This window comes from Terrapene carolina, unplaced genomic scaffold, assembly GCF_002925995.2.
Source record: "Terrapene carolina triunguis isolate 2854851 unplaced genomic scaffold, T_m_triunguis-2.0 Scaffold85, whole genome shotgun sequence".
Classification (NCBI taxonomy): Eukaryota; Metazoa; Chordata; order Testudines; family Emydidae; genus Terrapene; species Terrapene triunguis.
In genome coordinates this window covers 46,202,504-46,223,049 of record NW_020664436.1, presented here as the reverse complement: position 1 = coordinate 46,223,049, position 20,546 = coordinate 46,202,504, and the positions used below count along the sequence as shown (strand labels likewise).

Below are 20,546 nucleotides of genomic sequence, written 5' to 3'. Positions count from 1 at the left end.
AGAAGCAGGCAACTACATGCTCAGCTGCTACACTGTAGAAACAAAAAGATACCAAAGATTTGTGTGTGTGTGGTTCACAAAGGATGAAATGCACAGCCGAAATGTGTAACATTCTGCCATCTGGTGTGAAAATAGTGGGCGTGATTAAGTGAAAAATGGCAGTGGAGCAGAAATTCAGTGATGTTTTGATCCCACCCCTCAAAAAAGGCTCAAATAGACAGCCTATGTAGTTTAACCTGTCCCAGGCATGGAGGAAAATGTTAAATATAGTAATGTCTCTGTGACACTGGGTCCTAAGCAAACCCCACAGCACAGAAGACTGATGTGGCCTGCAAACATTGTACAGTATGGATCACAGATTTGGCAGTGCTGAGGTAACCAGGTGCTTGTTAGCACATCAGTGAAACCTACTGCCGTGCTCTTGATGATGTATGGAACTCCATACTCAATCACAGAACAAATGTTAGAGGGACAATGTCAGGTTACAATTTATATTTCCTAAAGCTACATTAAAAGAGCATTAAATATGCTATGTCAAGCACTCAATAGTTTGGATATGCAGAATTAAGGTTGCCTTAATTTGTCCCACTTGTGTGTATGTGTTATGATACTGCTCTTTTCACATAGGGCTGATTCAAAGCCTAACTAAGTTAAAGTTAAAATATAATGGCAGGATTTGGCACTTTACGAGAAAATTTCAACTACTCTTCAAAACATTTGGTCAGGACATATTAGGAATGCTATAGACCACATAGGTGCTTTGGTCACTCCTGAAATATAACTCTAGATCCTCAACTAGTGTAAATCCTCACCGCTTCATTGGAGACAATGTAACTATGGCAGTTCACACCAACGGAGGATCTGGCCCATGGAGCATACTTTTTTTGCACCATTGTTGATGTCACTGGTTTTATACAACAATCAACCACAAATTCCCAATATCGGTCATATCTTGTTAATTTTCATTGTAGTTTTGTTGCTGCCAGGACTGTAATTTTAATGTAACATGATGCTGTGAAATTTACAAATGAATTTTGAAACATCCTGCTTTATTATGCTACATTATTCTGAATAATATGACACGCTTTGTCTAAATGCATATTCTGTCATTTTTTTCCTCCAGTTTTTTAAACCCGCACAACTATACATCATACTGGGGCCAACCTGATCTTAGAAATTGCACAGGTAAGTGTATTGATATTCATCCTTTATCTAGGAGCAATTTCCCTACATCCCCCAGGGACAATGTACACCTCCCCCCGAATACTCCCATCACCCCCAACCAAGATAAAGAACATACCAAGAACTAAAGAATATACCAACATGTCATCTGAAGGTTCAAGTGGTGTATCTACAACAGTCCAAAACACTGAAGAAATAGTGTCTCCACAACCTAAAGGCAGTTTCCAATGTTTCTTAGTCAAACTTTTCCCATTTATTGGTGCACCTCTTGCAAAAAAAGATTACAAAGAAGGAAAGCTTCCCACTGCTACAATTGATAAAACTGGAGGAGCTAGGTTTGCCAGACCAATCAGCAAAGCAAATGCTGACAAACTACATGAAAAGGCTGCAAAACACCAAGCCTCTGGACTGCATCGACATGCAGAAAGCCTTATAAGCCAGTCATTGTAAAAGCCAGTTTTAGAAGTACTGAATGAGGCTGTTAAGAATGCTGCAGACACAACACAGTTTATGTTAATAAACACAGCTGTTGGCATATTTTCTATTTAAGCAACAGATACCACACACTACAAACTGGAGGCCAATGTTAAGTGCATTGTCACTTGTTAACCCTGAAATTGGACACTGTTTCTGAACAAGATTGGCAAATGCTCACTATCTTTCTGCAAGAAACTCAACTGACTGATTAGAAGCATGCAATGCACCAGTGAAAGACTCAGCAGTTGAAAAAGTGAAGAACTGTCTCACCACATTCAAAAAATTTGCATACGTGACTGATGAATGCACCAGTGCAAATTGGCATCAAGCATTTTTAAGTCATTGCATACATTATCTTGATGTCAGTGGTAGGCCCGTAGATACATTTCTAGATGTTCAGGTTATAGAAGATACATCAGCTGCATGTGTGACAACCCACATCTTAGAGTTAAATGCTTGTAAATTGAACAGTAAACAGATGGCTACTTGTGCATTTGATGGAGCTCCAAACTTCTTTGGAAGACATGGTGGAGTACAAGCTTTTCTCAGAGAAAAGTATAACCATAATCTCTCCTATACACACTGCAGATCTTAACTTTAGTATCCAAAAAGATAATGGAACAAATAATTAAGCAATCAATTTGCAAACACCTAGAAGATAATAGGGTGATAAGTAACAGCATGTCAAACCAATCTAATAGCTTTCTTTGACAGGGTAACAAGCCTGGTGGATGGGGGAAGTGGTAAATGTGGTATATCTTGCCTTTAGTAAGGCTTTTGATACCATCTCAAATAACCTTCTCATAAACCAACTAGGGAAATACAACTTGGAGCTGTTATAAGGTAAGTGCATAACTGGTTGGAAAATGGTCCCTGAGAGTAGTTATCAGAGGTTCACTGTCAAGCTGGAAGGGCATATCGAGTTAGGTCCCGTAGGGATTGGTTTTGGGTCTGGTTCTGTTCAATATCTTCACCAATGATTTAGATAATGGCATCAAGAGTACACTTATAAAGTTTGTAAATGATTCCAACTTGGGAGGGGTTGCAAGTGCTTTGGAGGATGGGATTAAAATTCAAAATGATCTGGACAAACTGGAGAAATGGTCTGAAGGAAATAGGATGAAATTCAATAAGCAATTAGGTTGTGATGTGATAGAGAATTTGAATACAGAGTGGAATGTCATATGATGAATGAATGAAGATTTGCTTCAACTTCTTTTTTATCATCACTAGTGGGTTAACCTGATCTTTGTTTCCTGGGATGAAAGAAGTAGGAATTCATCTCTTGCTATCCCTAGTCACAACAGCTCCAGTTGAGCATTCTTTTTCATCAATGAATAGAATTTTGTGCTTTGAATGAAGTCTCCTTCTGCCTCATCATGTGAATGAACTAATGAGCATATCAACTGAAGGACTGGAAATACCATACACACAAGAAGCCACGAAAGATGAGTGCACTTCATTCAAGAAGTTCATTAACAGAGTTGTGCAAAATTACAAGAAACCAAAAAGGATGTAGATATAGTGCTTCACAGAAGGCCTGAGTAGCCAACTTTAATATGTGTGATGATTTTAAAACAGGAGTTAAAGTAATAAAAGGGTTGTGAAACATTTTTCAGTTTTTACTATGGTGACATACAGCCCATCTTCGCCCTCACGGTCTCACCCCCCTGTAAATTCTAACACACACCCCTAATTTCAATGCCTGGGGAAAATACCGTGGAGCATTCTTGTGGTGTTTGGTGGTTGGTTTCCCCACCCTATGCCAGCATGTCTCCCTCACTCATACTAAGTTGTTTCAATATTTTAAAAAAATCAAAATAAATATTTAAAATCTATGAGAAAACAACAAATTGAATCCAGCCTATCCATGAAAGTGTCTGGATCAAATTCAGTGCCATGAGTTAAATTTTTTATGCCAAGACTGGGGGCAGGTGTTAATTTGCATCAAATTGACAGTCTGTTCCAGTCTGATTTTCCAATGTTTTGTACCTGGGGCCTGATTCAAAGCCACTGAAGTCAATGAAAAGGATTCCAGTGGGCTTTGGATTGGACTCCTGGAGCCTTATTCTCATTTACACAAAGACAGCTTTATATCACACTGGTTGTAAAGTGGAAATAAATTACATTTATACCCACTGCCAGAGTAATGTAAAGGGCCTTAGTGTAAATTGGACTCATGCTCTTTGAGTACACCAGTGCAAAGTGGGTACAGTCATTGGAACATAGGAGTGCAGAATTCTTATTTGGTAGCATTTTCAACCCAGTTTGAACATATTTTGCACAGGTATAAGTGACCATACAAGGGATAAGGCAGTGCAGGATCAGGCACTCGGGCGTAAAATGAATGTAATGTTAGCCAACGGGGCAACAGTGGTTGTATATCAGGAAAAATAACAAATGTGTGAGTGTAGATAAAGTGATTTGTTTATAGTTTTTTCTCCTACGTTCATCACTCTACCTCCTTAGCCTGTCAAATAATTTTTTCAGCACACTCACAGAATGCCAATTTTTTTCAGATTACATGGCTTAACCTTTTATACTAGTTTTCTGGCCAACTGATGCCCAAAGTCTAATTTATACCACTATTTGTGTGTGGCCCATATTGCCACCATATTAAACACCCAATCTTGTCTTACCAGAAAAAGCCCTTGTATGAGATTTACTTGTCATGCCATTCATGCATAGGCTCTGGGTGAAATGAACTCAATAGAAAAATTCCAATTGACTTCAATAGGGTCAGGATTTTACTTTCTGAACCCAAAAAGGAGTTAAATTTCTCCTGGAACTGGGGCATCAGGAGACCCACAGTTTGGTCTCAGGGATGAAGGAGAATGTGGTTTTCCCAAAGAGAAAGAGTGTGTAAGATAAGGACAGGAAAGGAGAGAAGGGAAGGAAATATGCTTATCTTCTTTCTTTTTCTCCTCTTTTCTCTTCTTTCATTCATCCATTCTAATCTTTTCCTACTTTAAATGAGGATAAACCCAGATAAAATTAGTAAAAGAAAGAGGAAACAGAAGTACATTATATAAGCTCAGCTCATCCTATATACTTTATGTTGATTAGTTATTATGTTTGTTCAATTAGCACTGAGTACATTGTAAATCAACAAGCAGGAAGTGCTCTTCACATGTATCCCTTTCTCCTTTTGCTCCCTTTTACCTATGTTCTCACAGAAAATGCAGCTGAGATAGCCAATCAACTTCTGAATCTCACTGGTGAAGGGCAGCAGCTGACCTCAGACAAAGTCAATGATGTTGTCCAGAAACTTAAAAAAATTGTGAACGATGAAGAAATTGATGCGTCTTTGGGTTCTACTGTGGTGACAATTTTTTCCAATATTTTAACGAGTTCAGACAGTGTATTGGCAGCATCATCTTCTGAGTAAGTGTTTCTGAATTTGAGGGAGGAGATTGAGAAAGTGATTTACTACCTGTTGGGGTATGGGATCATAAAAACTTCAAGCTTTCTAAATAGAGATACACAAGCTACAGCCAACCTACCTTAGACTTTTGATTAAGTCCCTTGAAACACATTTTGCCAAATGAGATGACTTATGAGACATTTTTCCAAGTGACGTATATCGAGTCTCGGAATTAAGGGGCTTGACAAAAAGTTAAGTACTTTGATATAAGTGAAACTGTAATCTGAATTTAAATATTTTTGGAATATTGTTCTATAGCCAGAAATGTCAGACAGACAGATCCTTCCTTAGTGCAAATCAGCATAAATACACTGGTTTCAATACCTATATTGATTTACATCATTTGAGGCTCTGGCCCAGAGAGATTTATCTATCAAATCACCTGTTGGGTTTACAAAAATTAGTGTCAGAAATGGACTCAAAGCTCACAAGAGTAATTTTCTTTCCTGATGCTGTATTACTGGTTTCATCATTATTTTTCTTTCTTCTCATCTCTTCTGTTTTGTTTATATGTGTGTAGATAGATATAGATATAGATATATAAAAACAACATTTTTGTTTATAATTTTCTTTGTTTTTAGAGCTTTAAAAACTATTGATACCTTAGCCTTAAAGATTCAGTTCACTGGACCATCCATGAGCATCTCAACTCGGAACCTGGCACTTGGAGTTTCTTCTATTAATTCAACGTCATTTAGTGGATCCTCCTTCAGTGTTGGTCCCCAGAACAATGCTTCAGATTTTCAGGTACAGAACAGACATTTACAGTGGAACTCAAAATGTGTCTGATGTTAAGAATTATTACTTATTATTTATTAGGTATGATTCAGGAGCACTGAACCCAGTTGGGAATATTGATTACCTTTCAAATAGCTTAATTTAGTACTTCCATGGGTTATAGGAAATCCAGACCAAATTGTGACTGTTACAAATTTAAATGTTTTGCTGACATATTCCAAACTAGCTCCATTTTTTCATCTACTTGGAAAAATGAGGAGGGAAAATATCCTCTATTAATCTTCTGTACGACCCGTCTCCTGAATTAGACTTTGGCAATCTGTTAGCCAGCACACTAACAGCCCCATCTGATTGTCACTTATAACTACCTTTTACAAATAACTGATGATGTTTCTTCAGTCAAGTGTTGCTTTACTGATACAAAAACAGCTGGTGATATTGGTATCTCTGTCGACAAAAATAATATTGTTGATTTCATACATCCTATTGCTGAGGACCAGAAGTTCCTAGGAAATATTTAGCAAGTGTTAAACCCAGGGCAATTTCACTATATCAACAAAATGCCCCACCTGCTTTATTACACACTTCCAAGTGGGGAAAAATGGTGAATTTCAGACTTCCAATAATGTGTCACTATTGTATCTAAAATTCTTCTTAGAGATGACCAAAAGAAGTTGATTGAACTTAAGATACTAAGTGTATCTTAGTATCACCCATGAAAAATAATGAAACATGGGTGTTCTCATCTCAGGCATAGAGATGGATTGTATATTTTTACCTCTCAAATCTACATATACTCAGCGATGTAATTTTAAACAGAACTAAGTATTCGAAGTTTCCTAAGCAGGAGTCTGCATTCAGTCCTCCTGCAGAGTAAATCCAAGGTGGTATCTACATGAAGGACTTCATCGGTGTTGTGGTACAAGCTTTCATGGATCAATATGGAAACCTCCAACAGTTTTTTAATAATTCTGCTTACTCTGAGCCAAACCCCGAGTTCTGCTGTGCACATGCATCTTCCATTGACTCCAGCAGGAGATAAATGTTCACCAACTCTTTGATTTTGGCTTCAAGTTGTTAAATGTCTTTTTCCTCACAACATCCCTGTGAGCTATAAAATGCTATTCCCATTTTGTTACAGATAGGGAACTGAGGCGCAGAGAGACTAGAGGCCAGATTTTTAATGGCATTTAGGTGCCTAAAAATGAAGATAGGCAACTAGTAGGATTTTCAAAAGCCCCTATATACCTCATTCCCATTAAATCCCACCAGGCACCTGTCTGCTTCTTTAGGCACATAAATACATGTAAAAATCTGGCCCTAAGTGACTTGACTAAGATCACACAGGAAGTCTGTGGCAGAGCAGGGAATTGATCTTGAGTTTCTTAGTGCCCTAACCATGAACTGTCATGTCTCTCCCACTGGACCACATGCCAAACACATAGTCACTGTATAAGCCTGCAGTGTAGGTGAAGGTAGGTGAGAGTTAAAAAAAAAACCCATACAATAAAAATCTTTCTATTATAAACAAATAATCAGACCCGAGGAGCTTATTTCATAATTTAAACATGAAGTTGTGCTAACAGTTAAATGCAAATCATTACAGTATAGTGTAACAGAATAATATTGCTGTAATATAAATGAGAAATTAAATTCTCTGTTGGTGTAAACTTGCTATTCCTAATAAATAACTTGTCATTTCTGTAAGTACCATGCAAAATTTATGGCACAATATACATGAATAACAGTATCATAAAATATTATAGTCTTTTTAAATATTGTTCATATTATCTTCTGGACCTAAAATTCAAAGGATCAAATTCTCTGCAGATGTAAGTAGGCCCCGTTACATTTATTTTAATGGAGTTTCACTCATTTTCACTCACAGAATTTTGCCCATTTTTCTACAGATCAAATTTAGTGGAAATGGATGAGGAAGTTCTGTTATTAATAAAGCTTGATTGCTGAGTGTTATAAAAGAAAAGGAACAGTTATCATTCAGTTTTCACCTTGCATTTATGGAGGTGAAAGGAAAAATTCTACATTTAGATCTGGGATGTCCTGCACGTATAATAACAAATACCATCTGTGGCATGAGGACATCCAGGAATATTAGAATTTTCTTGCCCTGGAATAATTTATTACAGGACTGTTTAAATAATGATGAAAACCAGATTGTGCCATAAGAAAAGACAAGTTCATTAATAATGTTCCTATTGGAACACTGAGTTGGTTTTCAGGCTTTTACACTTCCAACAGCTTATTGAGAATTCTTAGCCCCTTCCCCATCAAAAATTTCCTCAACATCTATGGTCACAGTTTATATTTCCATGCTTATTAGGCAAGAATTTTTCTCTCCTCTCTGAATGGAACTTCCCTTTCACAAGGTCAAGAACTTCTACCAAATATTGTGATGATCTTTAGGGAATCTTAAAAACCTCAAGCTACATGTTGTTTTATTTAAGATGGATATCAAGCAAATCTATCCACAGCAGCTTGAAGAAATTGTACTTTAGTCAAGTATCTTTACAGTTCTTGCCAAATCTTTGACTGTTAGCATTTGGGAATTCATTTTGTTAAATTGTTCCTGTAATATAATCCCTATTTTTAGAGAAACCTCTTCCGTTCTCTTCATTGAACCTAATAAGACATCTCTAGTAGATGCAGAGTTTCTACTAGCCTTAGCCAAATTATTCTTTGAGGACAACTTACCAGATGAATTTATCCCTGTGTTCTGTCTGTCTGTCAGGTATTATCCCTAAACAGCTTTGTGATTTTTACAAATGCATGTGTTCTTCACAAATGCTTGATAAACAGTTTGTGAACAGGGCCTGTATGTCTTGTAGTTCTGTAGCCTATATTTTGGTTGCTATTGCTATTTGCACCCTCTGAGTTATCACCTGTGTCACATGACTGGTTGACGTAAGCTTATAAACAATGGGAGTCCCCTTTAATGATCCTATATTATCTATGAACTACTAATAATTATTCAAATCAGTTGTGGGAATAATAAGTGCTTTCCAAAATGGCTGCAGAAGCTGTAATAAATTCACACATTTCTTTGCTCTAGTGTTTTTAATGTCCATGAGCATTCTTGTCAATAAATATTCACTCTTTCAAATGTTTACAGCAGCGTTTCCCAAACTTTTTTGGCCACAGAATACTTTTTAGCCTATTACGGAACACTTATAATATTATTTTGTAGTCGTTTGGTTTTCAAGTAAAAAAATTGCGTTATTTATGCTCAAATATATTTTATTTTATAAAACAAAGCAAAAATACAAATTTAAAATAACTTGAACTAACAATTTCTAACTGGAAAGCGTGTATAAAGTAGTACAAAAATCAAGTGCAAGAGTCTTTCACAGAACACCTATTCAATCATGCGGAACACCAGTGTTCTGCGAAACACAGTTTGGGAAACACTGGTTTACAGTAAGCATATAATAAGGGTTGCAAATATCAGCGTGTCATTCACAAGAGTATTTATGATTACAGTACATCTTTTTCTGTTGGCCAGTTCTATTTTCCTGTTTAGAGATGGGCTTCTATAGATAATGTTACCAGACACAATGAAGTATTGTAGGTTCCAAAATCCCCTGTGCCAAGACAACTCTTGAAAGAACGTTCCTGAGGAAATAACCAATGACAGTATAATTTCTTTTGTTTACAAAAGTTCTTTCACCAAGGTCGAGTCTTCTAGCTGTTGGGTCTTAAATACCAACCACAGTGCTTTTGACTTTTTCAGTCCCTGCTAATGGCTCTGTTGCCCACTAACATGAATTTGTAAACTAGTGTAATGTGTTTATATTCATAGGCACTCCTACAATATTTCAACACTGATGTTCTCATGTCTACTTGTCTGTTAATTTCGGTGTCTTGTTCAGAAAGTTGTAAGTCTCTTGCCTCTTCCACTGTAGTTACAGGAAAAGAGGAGGCTCTCAGATATATGACAGTGCTGACTGTCAAAATAAGGATCTGATTGCATGGACTGATGGATTGATTGACAGAGTGGGCTTCTAGCTGTTTGACACATTCCTGTGTAGTCTATCCTTATTCTGACTCCAGGGAGTTTCTCATTTTTGCCATATCTAGTTGGTGACCCTAAATGTAATAAAAAAAAAATCTTGTTTTTTTCTTCCCCAGATTGTTTCACACGGAAACTGGACATGCTGATAAGATATTACAGAATTCAAAAGGGGGAGAATTAAATCTTTTCTAAATGACAAACAACGACATTAATCTAGCACTATTGTTACTATGCGTTAGTCAGTTTAAACAGAATTCCAGAAGGAAACATGTCGTTAACTCACCAGTTTTGAATATGAGTTATGTAGAAGCTGCTAAGTGGAAACATTTGTTGGTCTCATGGGGAAATGACACATTTAAATATGGTCAACTAAAAATCCACCTTCCAGCAATTTACATGTATATCAAAAAGTCACCACGAGACAATCTTAACAAAAAAACTGGGGAAAAAAGTCCATTAACACTCTTTTATTTCAATTTTGTTTATTAACATAAAATGGCTAAACATTTCTCTTAAGACAAGTTAAATATAGCCAGGGCCCATCTATTCTGTGATTCAGTAGAGTTTGCCACAGAATCAACCCCTTAATACAGACTTGTGCTCCAGGTCAAAGCTTGCTTTCTTATAAAGAAAAATATTTCTAGCTCTTATGGTTGTGAAGAAAATATTCTAAGGCTTTGTTTACACTGGAAATCCTGTGCCCTTTTTCCCAGCAAAGGGGTAGATGCACTGGTGCTTGTAGCCCTGTAAGTGCTAATGTGGATAGCAGCCAGCATTAATTTTCATGATTCAATAGTAAAAATGCCTGAGCCCTACCCAATGTGCTCACATTGCCTCTAGCACCAGCGCAGCCACACTGCTGCTAGAAAGTGGGACATTTTCTAGTGAAGACACACTCAAAACATGAATTAAGTGTAAACTGAAGCAGTGTTGTGTCCCTGAAACAATGGCCCAGCTCTGCAACAACAGCCAAGGAGTACAAAACATTCCTCATAAAGGCGAAGGCAGAGTTGGTCAGTGTGCTCCCTTACTGCTTGGTTGTTCTCCTGGGCAAAAGTGAGAGCAGTATGAAGGGTGCTGTAGATTACCCTCACTGCTCTGGGCCCCAAGGGATCAATACAGCATCTGGAGATTAGCTTTGTCTACTTCTTGAAGCTATTTGGACACAGAAACTGTCTTTTTGTTCTCTTGTTTGTACAGCACCTCACACATCGGAGCCCTGGTCCATGATTGGGCTCCTAGGTGCTACAGTAATACAAATAATAATATGTCTCAAGCCTGGACTCCCACAAGGAAGATGTAAAAACATACCAGAACATTATTTTGGACTGTATCAATCCTCATCTAGCTCCATGCTATATTTATGCTAATGGTTATTGTAGTCTTATGTTCAAATCACATTTGACAATATTGCGGGGAGTGTGCGCAGATTCAGTGGACCTTGGTTGATTTCATTTTTGGTCTGACCTGCTCTTTCCTCTTTTTATAAAACAGTTAGATTTTGACAAGAATCAGGGAAATGCCCTGGCTTCTGTTGTTCTGCCTTCAAGTTTACTGAAGAATTTAAGTCAAGATGAGTTTGAAGCTGTATCTAGGGCTCAGTTTACATTCTTCAACAAAAATGGACTTTTCCAGGCAAGTACAAATATGCTTGAACCAATTTCATCTGGACTGAAGCAAGTGAGCCTGCCAAAGTATAATCACTTTGCAATATCTCATGAGTTATAGAAATGATATGGTAGTAGTAGAGGTAAGCATTGTGAATAAGTATTGCATATTAATAATGACTAGATTACCACAGTATTTAGGTTATACATTATGTCAGAGATCTTACTAAAATTCTAAGGAAAGTTTCCTTCTGTATCACACAAGCTTCTGCTCATAATAGTCTAGAAGGAATTGATATCCAAGTGACCACTTGGATGGATTGGCATAGCTCCACTGTGCTCAGTTGAGCCACGCTGTTTTACACCAGCTTGGAATCGAGCCTAAAATTATTTCTGCTAAAATTATTTCTCTTCCTTTTTTTTTTTAAGTGATCACCCAGGGTGAAATTTACCCCTGTGCAGAAGATCAGCACAAGGCCAATCTACCAGTTAAATCCCACTGATACCTTTGTGCTGGTCCTTTGCACAGGGGTTAATTCCACCGATACGAGAGCATGTTAATTTTCTGTTGACCATCACAGATACGCCTTCTCCATCCACATACAGTGTGTTTACACTTTATATACAGGTTTTCTGAGAGGAAATGGTTACTCAATAAGGTTAGTGATTTTGAGATCGCAGAACTGAGGGGACCTAGGTATTTTTTTCTTCATTAAGTCTGATCGTGTGATTATCAGAGTTAGGAAGATCTTCACAAGTGAAAAAATCACTCTACATTCAACAGATATTGTATTCATTCAGAAGAAAACATAGTTCTCATAATGAACAGTGTTTTTGGCTTGAGTTCATTTTCCCATTAGTATTTCAAATGACCTTTGGCTCTTGTGCATCCACAGGACTCTGGTATTGTGTTGTGTGTATATTATCATTTTTATTGGCACTGTATTGAGATACTTGAGATAATCTAGGCTAGCAAAATACCCACAGTGACCCATAGTTGCCTTCTGAAATACACCCTGCAGTATCTGCAGCTGTGAGTCAAGAAAACAGAAGCATACAACAGTAGGTTTTGTCATAATGACACAAAATCCATATAATGATAAAACATTCTATCTTAATAAATAGCACTAAGCTTGGTCTTCAGAAGCTCCATCATGACTAATCATGGTTTCTTCATATTTTATATTAAGGGGCAAAGTTCAACCATAATGATTGTGACTTACAATTAATGATACACTCTCAAAAGACAAATGACACTCCTGACGCCAGATTAGTATATAATTGATCTGTCTGACTTCCTCGTGTGTGTTCCTGAGTGGTACTAGAATGTGTTTGGCAGTAAGAAAGATATATTTGATAGGAAGACAATAAAAACTTAGAGCTGCATGAATACTGAAAGCAGTTTTTTCAGGAATAGTTTACTTTTTTAAACAATTCATTTAGTCAGCCTAGGTGTGCTGGGTCAGACGTTTGAGAAAGTGAGCATGTGCAAAAAACATATTTTCCATTTGCACATGTGAGCATTTATGCATTCATCAGACCATGAAACAGAAACAGTAACTGGTGACCAATCACAAGTAGCCAAGGTTTCAATCCTGTAAGGAGCTCTGACCTCTTCACCGATGTGGGAGTCTTTGCAGCACAAACAGTGAATAGTGAATACTCACTGAGAACTCTTGACAAGCCATCCAGAATTTTTTTTTAAATAGTCAAAAACTTATGTTAAATATTTTTGAGCCATAAAAATGTTTGAGGAAATCACGATGTGCTCACACAGTCCTAAACACAAGAGACTAAATTCCCTAGATAAATCACGTGTGGAGAGTTATTTGCCATTCTGTAAGGAGGAATACTAGAAGAGGAAGAGGAAGGTCTCTTTCTGCAGGTGGCTAGATGGATGCACAAAGAAGGGAAAATTCTCATTTCAAAATGTCATCCTAATCCAGACTAACATTCCCATCTTTCCTTGGAGTACTAATATTATACTGATACTATATTAATAAGACCACCTCGTTCTTGTATAGTGCTTTTCATCTCTAGATCTCAAAGCACTTTTAAACAAACAACATCAGTCCTTGTGCTATCGAAAGATAGTTAAATGCCTTTTCATGAAGAGGCTTCCAAAGAGCACTCAGTGCTGCTTGATCATTTGAGCTAGTTTATATTGGATTCTGATTATGAAGACAATTAAATAACGATCACTTCCTATTCAAATAAACTACAATATAAAATAATCTGCAGAACATCTCAATCAACAAAAATTTATTGTTTGGTGCATGGAGCCGTTTCTTCTGTTAGTGTAAAAAATATGTAATGAATGCACAGTTCAAAATTTTTAAAAAATCTCCACTGGTGTTGGCTATGCCATTTCTCTATTTGAGAGAATGCTAATATGTATTTGTTGCTATTACATTACAGTCCTCTATAATTATCTTGCTTGTTAAGGTTTATATGAAAACTTGATTTTAAAAGACTCTATTTTGAGCCTATGAAGATAGTATTTTAAAATGGTACAGTCTACATGAATTGCATTGAATATCTATATAAATACTCCACATTTCCTCTCAGACCCCTGTAATAGTTCCAGCCACATAATCCCTTAATTTTTATACCTCTTATATTCTCCTGCCTAAAAGCTTTTCCCCAACCTTAATTCAGTCCAAACTAATATCATAAGAAGAAATATTACTTGTATTTTATTTTAATTTACAAATGTCTCTTATCCCTGCTTAACGAAGTGTGGGAACAAGACATCAAATGGCCTTTTGAAGTCTAGCCTCCAATTTTTTTACTAAGTGGCTGATCCAAAGCCCACTGAAATCAGTGGGAGTCATTCCACAAGCTTCAGATCAGGTACTAAAAGCTAAGAGGCAGACTTGTCACCTTTTGTTGTGTGAACATAAATAGATTTGTAAAAATGTGGCTCATCTCTCTATGCCTTTTCAGAGCAGGTTAGGAACAGCACTGTGTCAGTAATAAAGTCAATCTCCTATTGAAATTACCACCAAATAGGATTGTGTTGGAAATATTGTCTCTTACTATATTGTGTCACTTAGAACTTTTTTTTCACATCTTATGTCGCTTCATGGCCACTTGCTGTCAGGTCGTGTATAATTCTGCAGGGAGTGAATAGATCATGTTAATATTATATGTAATGCCAAAAAAAGGATCCCCTCACTCTCCCAGAGGCTGTTTTGTCAATATAATAAAAAAGCTCCAGTTCATTCTTGGTTAGGGAAATGATCTAATTATATCACAACTTGTTATCGGTTAGCATTGTTTGAGCTATAACGGTGGCTGGCATCAAACAAAGTGATTTAAGAGAGAAATTTTTATGGAAATTGCCTTACAATCTGCCCTTAATTATGTGCTTGTGTATGTTTATGATAATAACGGAAATAGCAAAGGAAAAGCTGTAATTTGATCTTATAAACAGGATGTTCTTATAATGGGTGGTCTTAAGTATAAAAGTGCTGACAGTTTGTTTATTCTGGCACACTGCAAAAATAAAATCATCTTCTCTGGCTAGTGTATTTAGTGCTCTGATAATATTTATTGCATTTTTTAATCCTTCAAAGGATGCAGAAATGAATGCCAATTTAACCAGTTTTGTAGTGGCATGCAGTATTGGAAATGTTACCATCCGGGACCTTCAGGATGCTGTCAAAATTACAATTAAACATACCCTATTCCAGGTAAGAAAAAACTGGTGTAACCAGAGGTAAAACATTTCAAATTGTATCTGGCAGTGGTAGAATGAGTGGTAGAAAGATTATCATTGGTTTTGTTGGGTTTGGGGAAAGATTCCAGTAGAGAAGAAAAAATCACATTTGTTAACAAACACACAAACAATCCAGTGTTTAATAATGATCTAAAATGTAGGTAATTCAACCTGTCCTGATGCAGTTTCCATGCTGATAATACTTGATACTTAATCAGATGGACTCATAATTTGTGTCAATATTTATTGTTCAAGGGAACTTCAGGTTGATGTGGATTCTTTGACCAGACATGGAGCATTTTATTAATTGTACCTCAAGGAATTTTGTTATTTCTTCGTTTTGTGCAAAGAAACAAAAGACCATTACAAAGTGACCAATATTACTGAAGGGAAAGGAGAGCCCAGAAGAATCAGTCTTTTGTCATGTTTTATTGATCAGTTTAAAAAAAAAATCCCCATATGGGTCTCATTCGGCTCTCAGTTATGCTGCTGTAAACCAAGAGAAACTCCACTGGAGGCAATGGAGTCACACTAGTATCAAACTCTTTAGGTGAGGAGAATCGGGACCATTGACCTCGGGGAAGGGAAAGAGGAAATAATATTTCATATTTCAGTTAGCTTAGACTAGCTGCTTGTTATGAAATCCACTCCAGGTCAGACTAGATGGCCTCTAAGTGGATTCAGTAAATTATTCCCTTCGATTTTTACCCATCATTGGATGTCAATTACCTGGAGAGTCCCTTGGGAGACCCCAAAGGAAGCAAACAAGCAGAAGAACTTCTACTTAGGCCCTGACCTTGCAAAGACTTCATACCTATGCTTGACTTCAATGAGATTACTTACAGTGTGTAAAGTTAAGCACGTGTATAAATCTTTATAGGATCAGGGCCGGATTTAGGGCAGGACTGTCTTTTTAATATAGACAGTCTATATTTTTGGGACCCTGATTTGTAGACACTACCACAGTCCAAATAACAATAATATTTCTTTTCAGTTTTTGTGTGAAAACCTAAGTAATGGAACTCCTGATATGTTTGTACATTTTAATCAAATTTATATTTTAATAGATAAAAATGTTCATTTGTATATATGTGTTTAGGAGGATCTTAATCCTACCTGCGTCTTCTGGGATATGAACAAAAACAGTAAGTTTAAAAATATTGCCAATTATTTTATGTGAGAAATAAAGATGTCTTGGTTTTTAAATCAATCACACACTTGACACCGGGGTAAACAGTGTTTATGGCACACAGAATCCATTTTAGTTGAATACAAAGATGCAGTTATGTAGGTTTTTTCCCTCTTTCTTCCTTATCAGTACAAAATAGTAAATAGAAACTGGTGAAGCTATGGGATGCTATTGCTTTGCTGGCTAAAACTTTTTGCTTGTGACAGCCAGTAGTGGAAATCCACAAATAGAATTTTGCACCCAATTCGAATAAGCTTTGTGCCTGGACTGTATATCCACGGGCTTCAACATTGGATACGAAGGCTTCCAAAAGTGTCTGTATCTCAAAACAATCAGCTTTTGACTTTTTTTTCCCACTTGCACAAATCAAATAGTAACTAGTCAGGAGCATGGGCAGCCTTTTAATGATCCTTTCTCAAGATTGGTCCGGAAAAGATTGTGTATATCTTCATTTTAAAACTCTGGGAGCTAGCTAGCTGTGAGCTTGTATCACTAATCATGAGCCACAAGCTCCTCTTGGTTACAAGGCATGAAAGGGAGCAAATTACAATAACAATATGAAAAGAGGCTGAACATCCACTTCACCAGTGACAATGGCCTGTATGTCACCAGCTCAGGGCATCTACAAAACTGGAGTGTGTTCAGAGTTGAGCACAGAGGCCCTTAGAAGACATACTACCTTACTGAAGAGTGAAAAAAATCTGCTAATGCAATGACAAAAATTAATGCTTCCTTTGACTGTTGGGACACTTTAGTAGCTTTTGTATCCTGCTGCTGCCTCTTCCTCCAGCTCCTCCTCCTCTAAAGAGCCAGCTTGGATAGGTTCATGGAACAGGAGTCTGTAAGAATACAAGTTTTAGAGTGCTCCAAAACAGCTTGAGCCTGGATCTCATTAACTAAGTATTCCATAGACCAGCTTCAGAAATAGAATATGTCATACTATTGAGTCATTATATTACAAAATTGACCTACCTTATAGGATCTGCTCAGGCTTTTGATATTTGGAAATGTACAGTAAGTAAAATGATGCTAGAACCATCTCCAGGGAAAATATGTGGAGGACTGAGACCAGATCCTGTGAACAGTTAGCTTCACCACTACAGGAAACCTGCTTTGCCTTTACTATGCTTTTACTCTGACTGCTGGAAGCTCAGCTGATTGCTGCTGGCCAATTAAAATGTGTTATTTAATGCTTTCATGTCCCATCCTCTGGCTTGTTATCCCTTGTAAAAGATAAGCCCTTTACCTGGAAGGTCCTCCTGCTGCAGCCAGCTTCTTATATCCGTTTTCACCTCTCCACTACTGAGCACAGCTCTCCCTACCTTGAGACAGAAATAGAATGATAGGAAACCAGGGGTGGGAAACAGGTAAAAAGGTGTGTTTGAGAAAGGTCTTACAAGGGGAAGGTTTCCTGTTTGACATGGGGGGTGGGGGATGAAGAGTGAAATGCAGACAGAAGAGCTCAGGAGAATGGGGAAAGTTACAAATAGTGGCGAGAAAACTGGACAAGGACGTAAGCTGGATATGGAATATGAAGGAACCGGGGGGAGGGGGCGGAGGAGGAGTCTATCCCAGGTGATTGCTTAGATTCTCTTCTAGCCACTGCAAACTATCTGCTTAATCTACCCCCCTGTAAAAGTATTTCATTGGCAAAAACTCTAGGAAATCAGATACTTCATTCTGCATTGATAAATATCATATTACTGGATTTGATGTATTCAGTGGAGTTTTTCTACTTGAAAGTATACTAGATTTCATGTAGGGACTCTAGAAGGCTGCCAAAGAAATTGTGCAGAGGTTTCGTTTGCAGTTGTAAGTGTCTGTATTGCTTGATTTCTGTAGATGGTAATGGTGGCTGGAACATCACAGGCTGCATTGCACAAGCAGAATCAAACGAGAATGAGACAGTTTGCTTATGCAATCACCTCACACACTTTGGGGTGCTCATGGTAAGTGAACCTTCATTGTTTGCTGATTATGTGAAATCACAATATAATGATTTTGTTGGGGGGCAGGAGAGCTGCAGAGGCATGGATGCAGAGCTGCAGTCTTACACAGGAACCTTCCCTAAAATAAAAATTCCCCCACAGCTAATCCTGAAAAGAACGTAGCACAAGGAGTCTTGTTCCTGGCTGAGTCCCAGGGGTGCTATCACAACACAAATAACGGGTAATAATATACTGTGGGCTCCAATATAACTCTGAGCTAGAGTGGTAGTGGTCAGACGTGGGTCCAAAAGAAGGCCATTATCCAGTGGAAGTAAACCAGATTCCAAACAGAGACCCTGCCAATGCTGAAGCAGGAAAAAAAATGATTTTTGAAGCAAATATGTTATTGATAAGATCCTGAAGACACTAGAGTCCCCAGAGCCATAATACATTAAACACTAGGCAAAGGGAAGCCTTGTGGTCATTGCCACCCAACTGCCATCTCATTGCTGCTGAACCTCTGATATCAGCAGAGAGGCACTCCAAGAAATACTTAAAATGACAACCATCATTTGACTTTATGTATAAATTTATTCATCTCCAGTAAAAGGTGGTCCGAGGGTCGAGTTAGTCAGCTGACGTCCTAAGTAACCGTCACTGCTATAATTCTTCTTAAGAGCCCAAGCCAACAAAAATTATTTGTAGTGTTTAGGGTCATGCGAGACCAGAGTGCCTTTGATGAGACTCCAGAAGACAGATTTATACAAAGGAAATTGGGTGGGGGAGAAAAGCAATGTGCAACAACCAGCCAGAAAATAGTCCCTACCTCTGTGGCAGGGGGTTTCCGGGATGGCTCAAGGGAAGGAGAACCTGACGCTGAGAATTAATGGCTCTGTCTGCAGAGAGGCTGAGAAGATTGCAGAAGAGAGGGGAATTTACAGACTGTGATGGAAGCCAGTGTTATATAGAGACAGAGAGGGTTAGGGTGGAGAGCTGGAAACTGAAAAAGAGAAAGATGTAGGGCTGTGAGGGCAGATAAAATAAGAGAAAATACTCTAGGATTAGAGAGAGGGTGAGAGAGAGAAATAAAACTCTGATGTAGAAAGATAGATACAAAGAGAGAGAAAAGAGAGCGGACCTTAGTATTAGGAAGAGAGAAAGAAAGGGGAAAATATATGTCCTGCAATCAGGTAGAAATGCCACTGAAGAGGAAAAGTCAAGGCCAAAGAGCACAACAACAAAATCCCATCCTGCGACTCAACAGGTTGCAGATTTGAAGAGATTTATATTTATATTTTTAATGTCAAAAGATATAAACTAATCGATGTAGTTAGGAAAAAAATCTTTACTTGTTGTGTTCGGTAAATGGGCTTGATTCAGCCTTGTGCTGTACTAATCTCAAATCAGTATATTCCAGGATGCAACGCCACTACTGGAAGAAAGTCCATTCTTAGGGAACTTGTGGTGGTGCAAAGCAATTGCCAATTCTGCTCTTCCAGGGGCCTGCAGCACAGCCTCCCAATTGGATGGCACTGGTGAGAAGAAGATATAGCCAGGATAACTGGAGGATGCACTGTTTCAGCACTCATTTCTCCCTGGCACCTTGAACAATACCCTCTATTACGGCCTCTTTTGCAGAATCCTCAGGGAAGGGCTTCATAGCAAACACGGTTTACCTTCCTGTGAGGGTGGTGTTGCCCCCAGAAATGTATATAGCCTTGCACCAGTGGGGTGAATCTAAATGTTTCTAAAAGAAAAAATACAAAAAGGGGGGAAAGCTATGAAATGTATGCAGTCTTTTCGGAAAGTCTGATGGTTTTTGAAAATCCCCCATCTTCTCTGGGTTCCCACATCCTTAGCAACCTTACTCAATATTGCACTGTACTGCGGCTTTCTCTCTAACATTAACATTCCTTGGCTCCAGAAATATTCTTCCAGGGACGATGTTTGCTACTCGTGCAGGTACATGTGTTTTGATTTAACCAGTTTAACTAGGATATTTTAAAAAGAAAAATTATAAATATTTGAAATACCAAGAGATAAAATGAGGGGAAACAGGAAAATCTTTTCCTTGCAGATGATTTAAAGCACCAGGGAGCCATATATTTTAAAATTTGGCTTCGCTGAGCCTCATTATATAGTTGCTTTGTTCACATCTTGCTTGAATTTAAATAGGAAAAATGTCGTAAGGCTTTTTGTCCTTTTGCAGACTAATTATATTCTAGCTTCTCATGCTTATAGGGAAAAATG

General features: G+C 37.8%; 1 protein-coding gene across 3 annotated transcripts in view; it reads left to right on the top strand.

Annotated features, from left to right (window-relative positions):
• The window catches only part of ADGRG6 (adhesion G protein-coupled receptor G6), a 140,930-nt gene that overhangs the window by 106,467 nt on the left and 13,917 nt on the right, over positions 1–20,546 (top strand). For all 3 annotated transcript variants that reach the window (XM_024220103.2, XM_029911082.1, XM_024220098.2), the window contains 7 exons: positions 1,124–1,185; positions 4,836–5,043; positions 5,665–5,830; positions 11,346–11,486; positions 15,037–15,153; positions 16,279–16,324; positions 18,211–18,317. In XM_024220103.2, the coding sequence (XP_024075871.1) occupies positions 1,124–1,185; positions 4,836–5,043; positions 5,665–5,830; positions 11,346–11,486; positions 15,037–15,153; positions 16,279–16,324; positions 18,211–18,317 (847 nt within the window). The remainder of the gene's footprint in view (positions 1–1,123; positions 1,186–4,835; positions 5,044–5,664; positions 5,831–11,345; positions 11,487–15,036; positions 15,154–16,278; positions 16,325–18,210; positions 18,318–20,546) is intronic.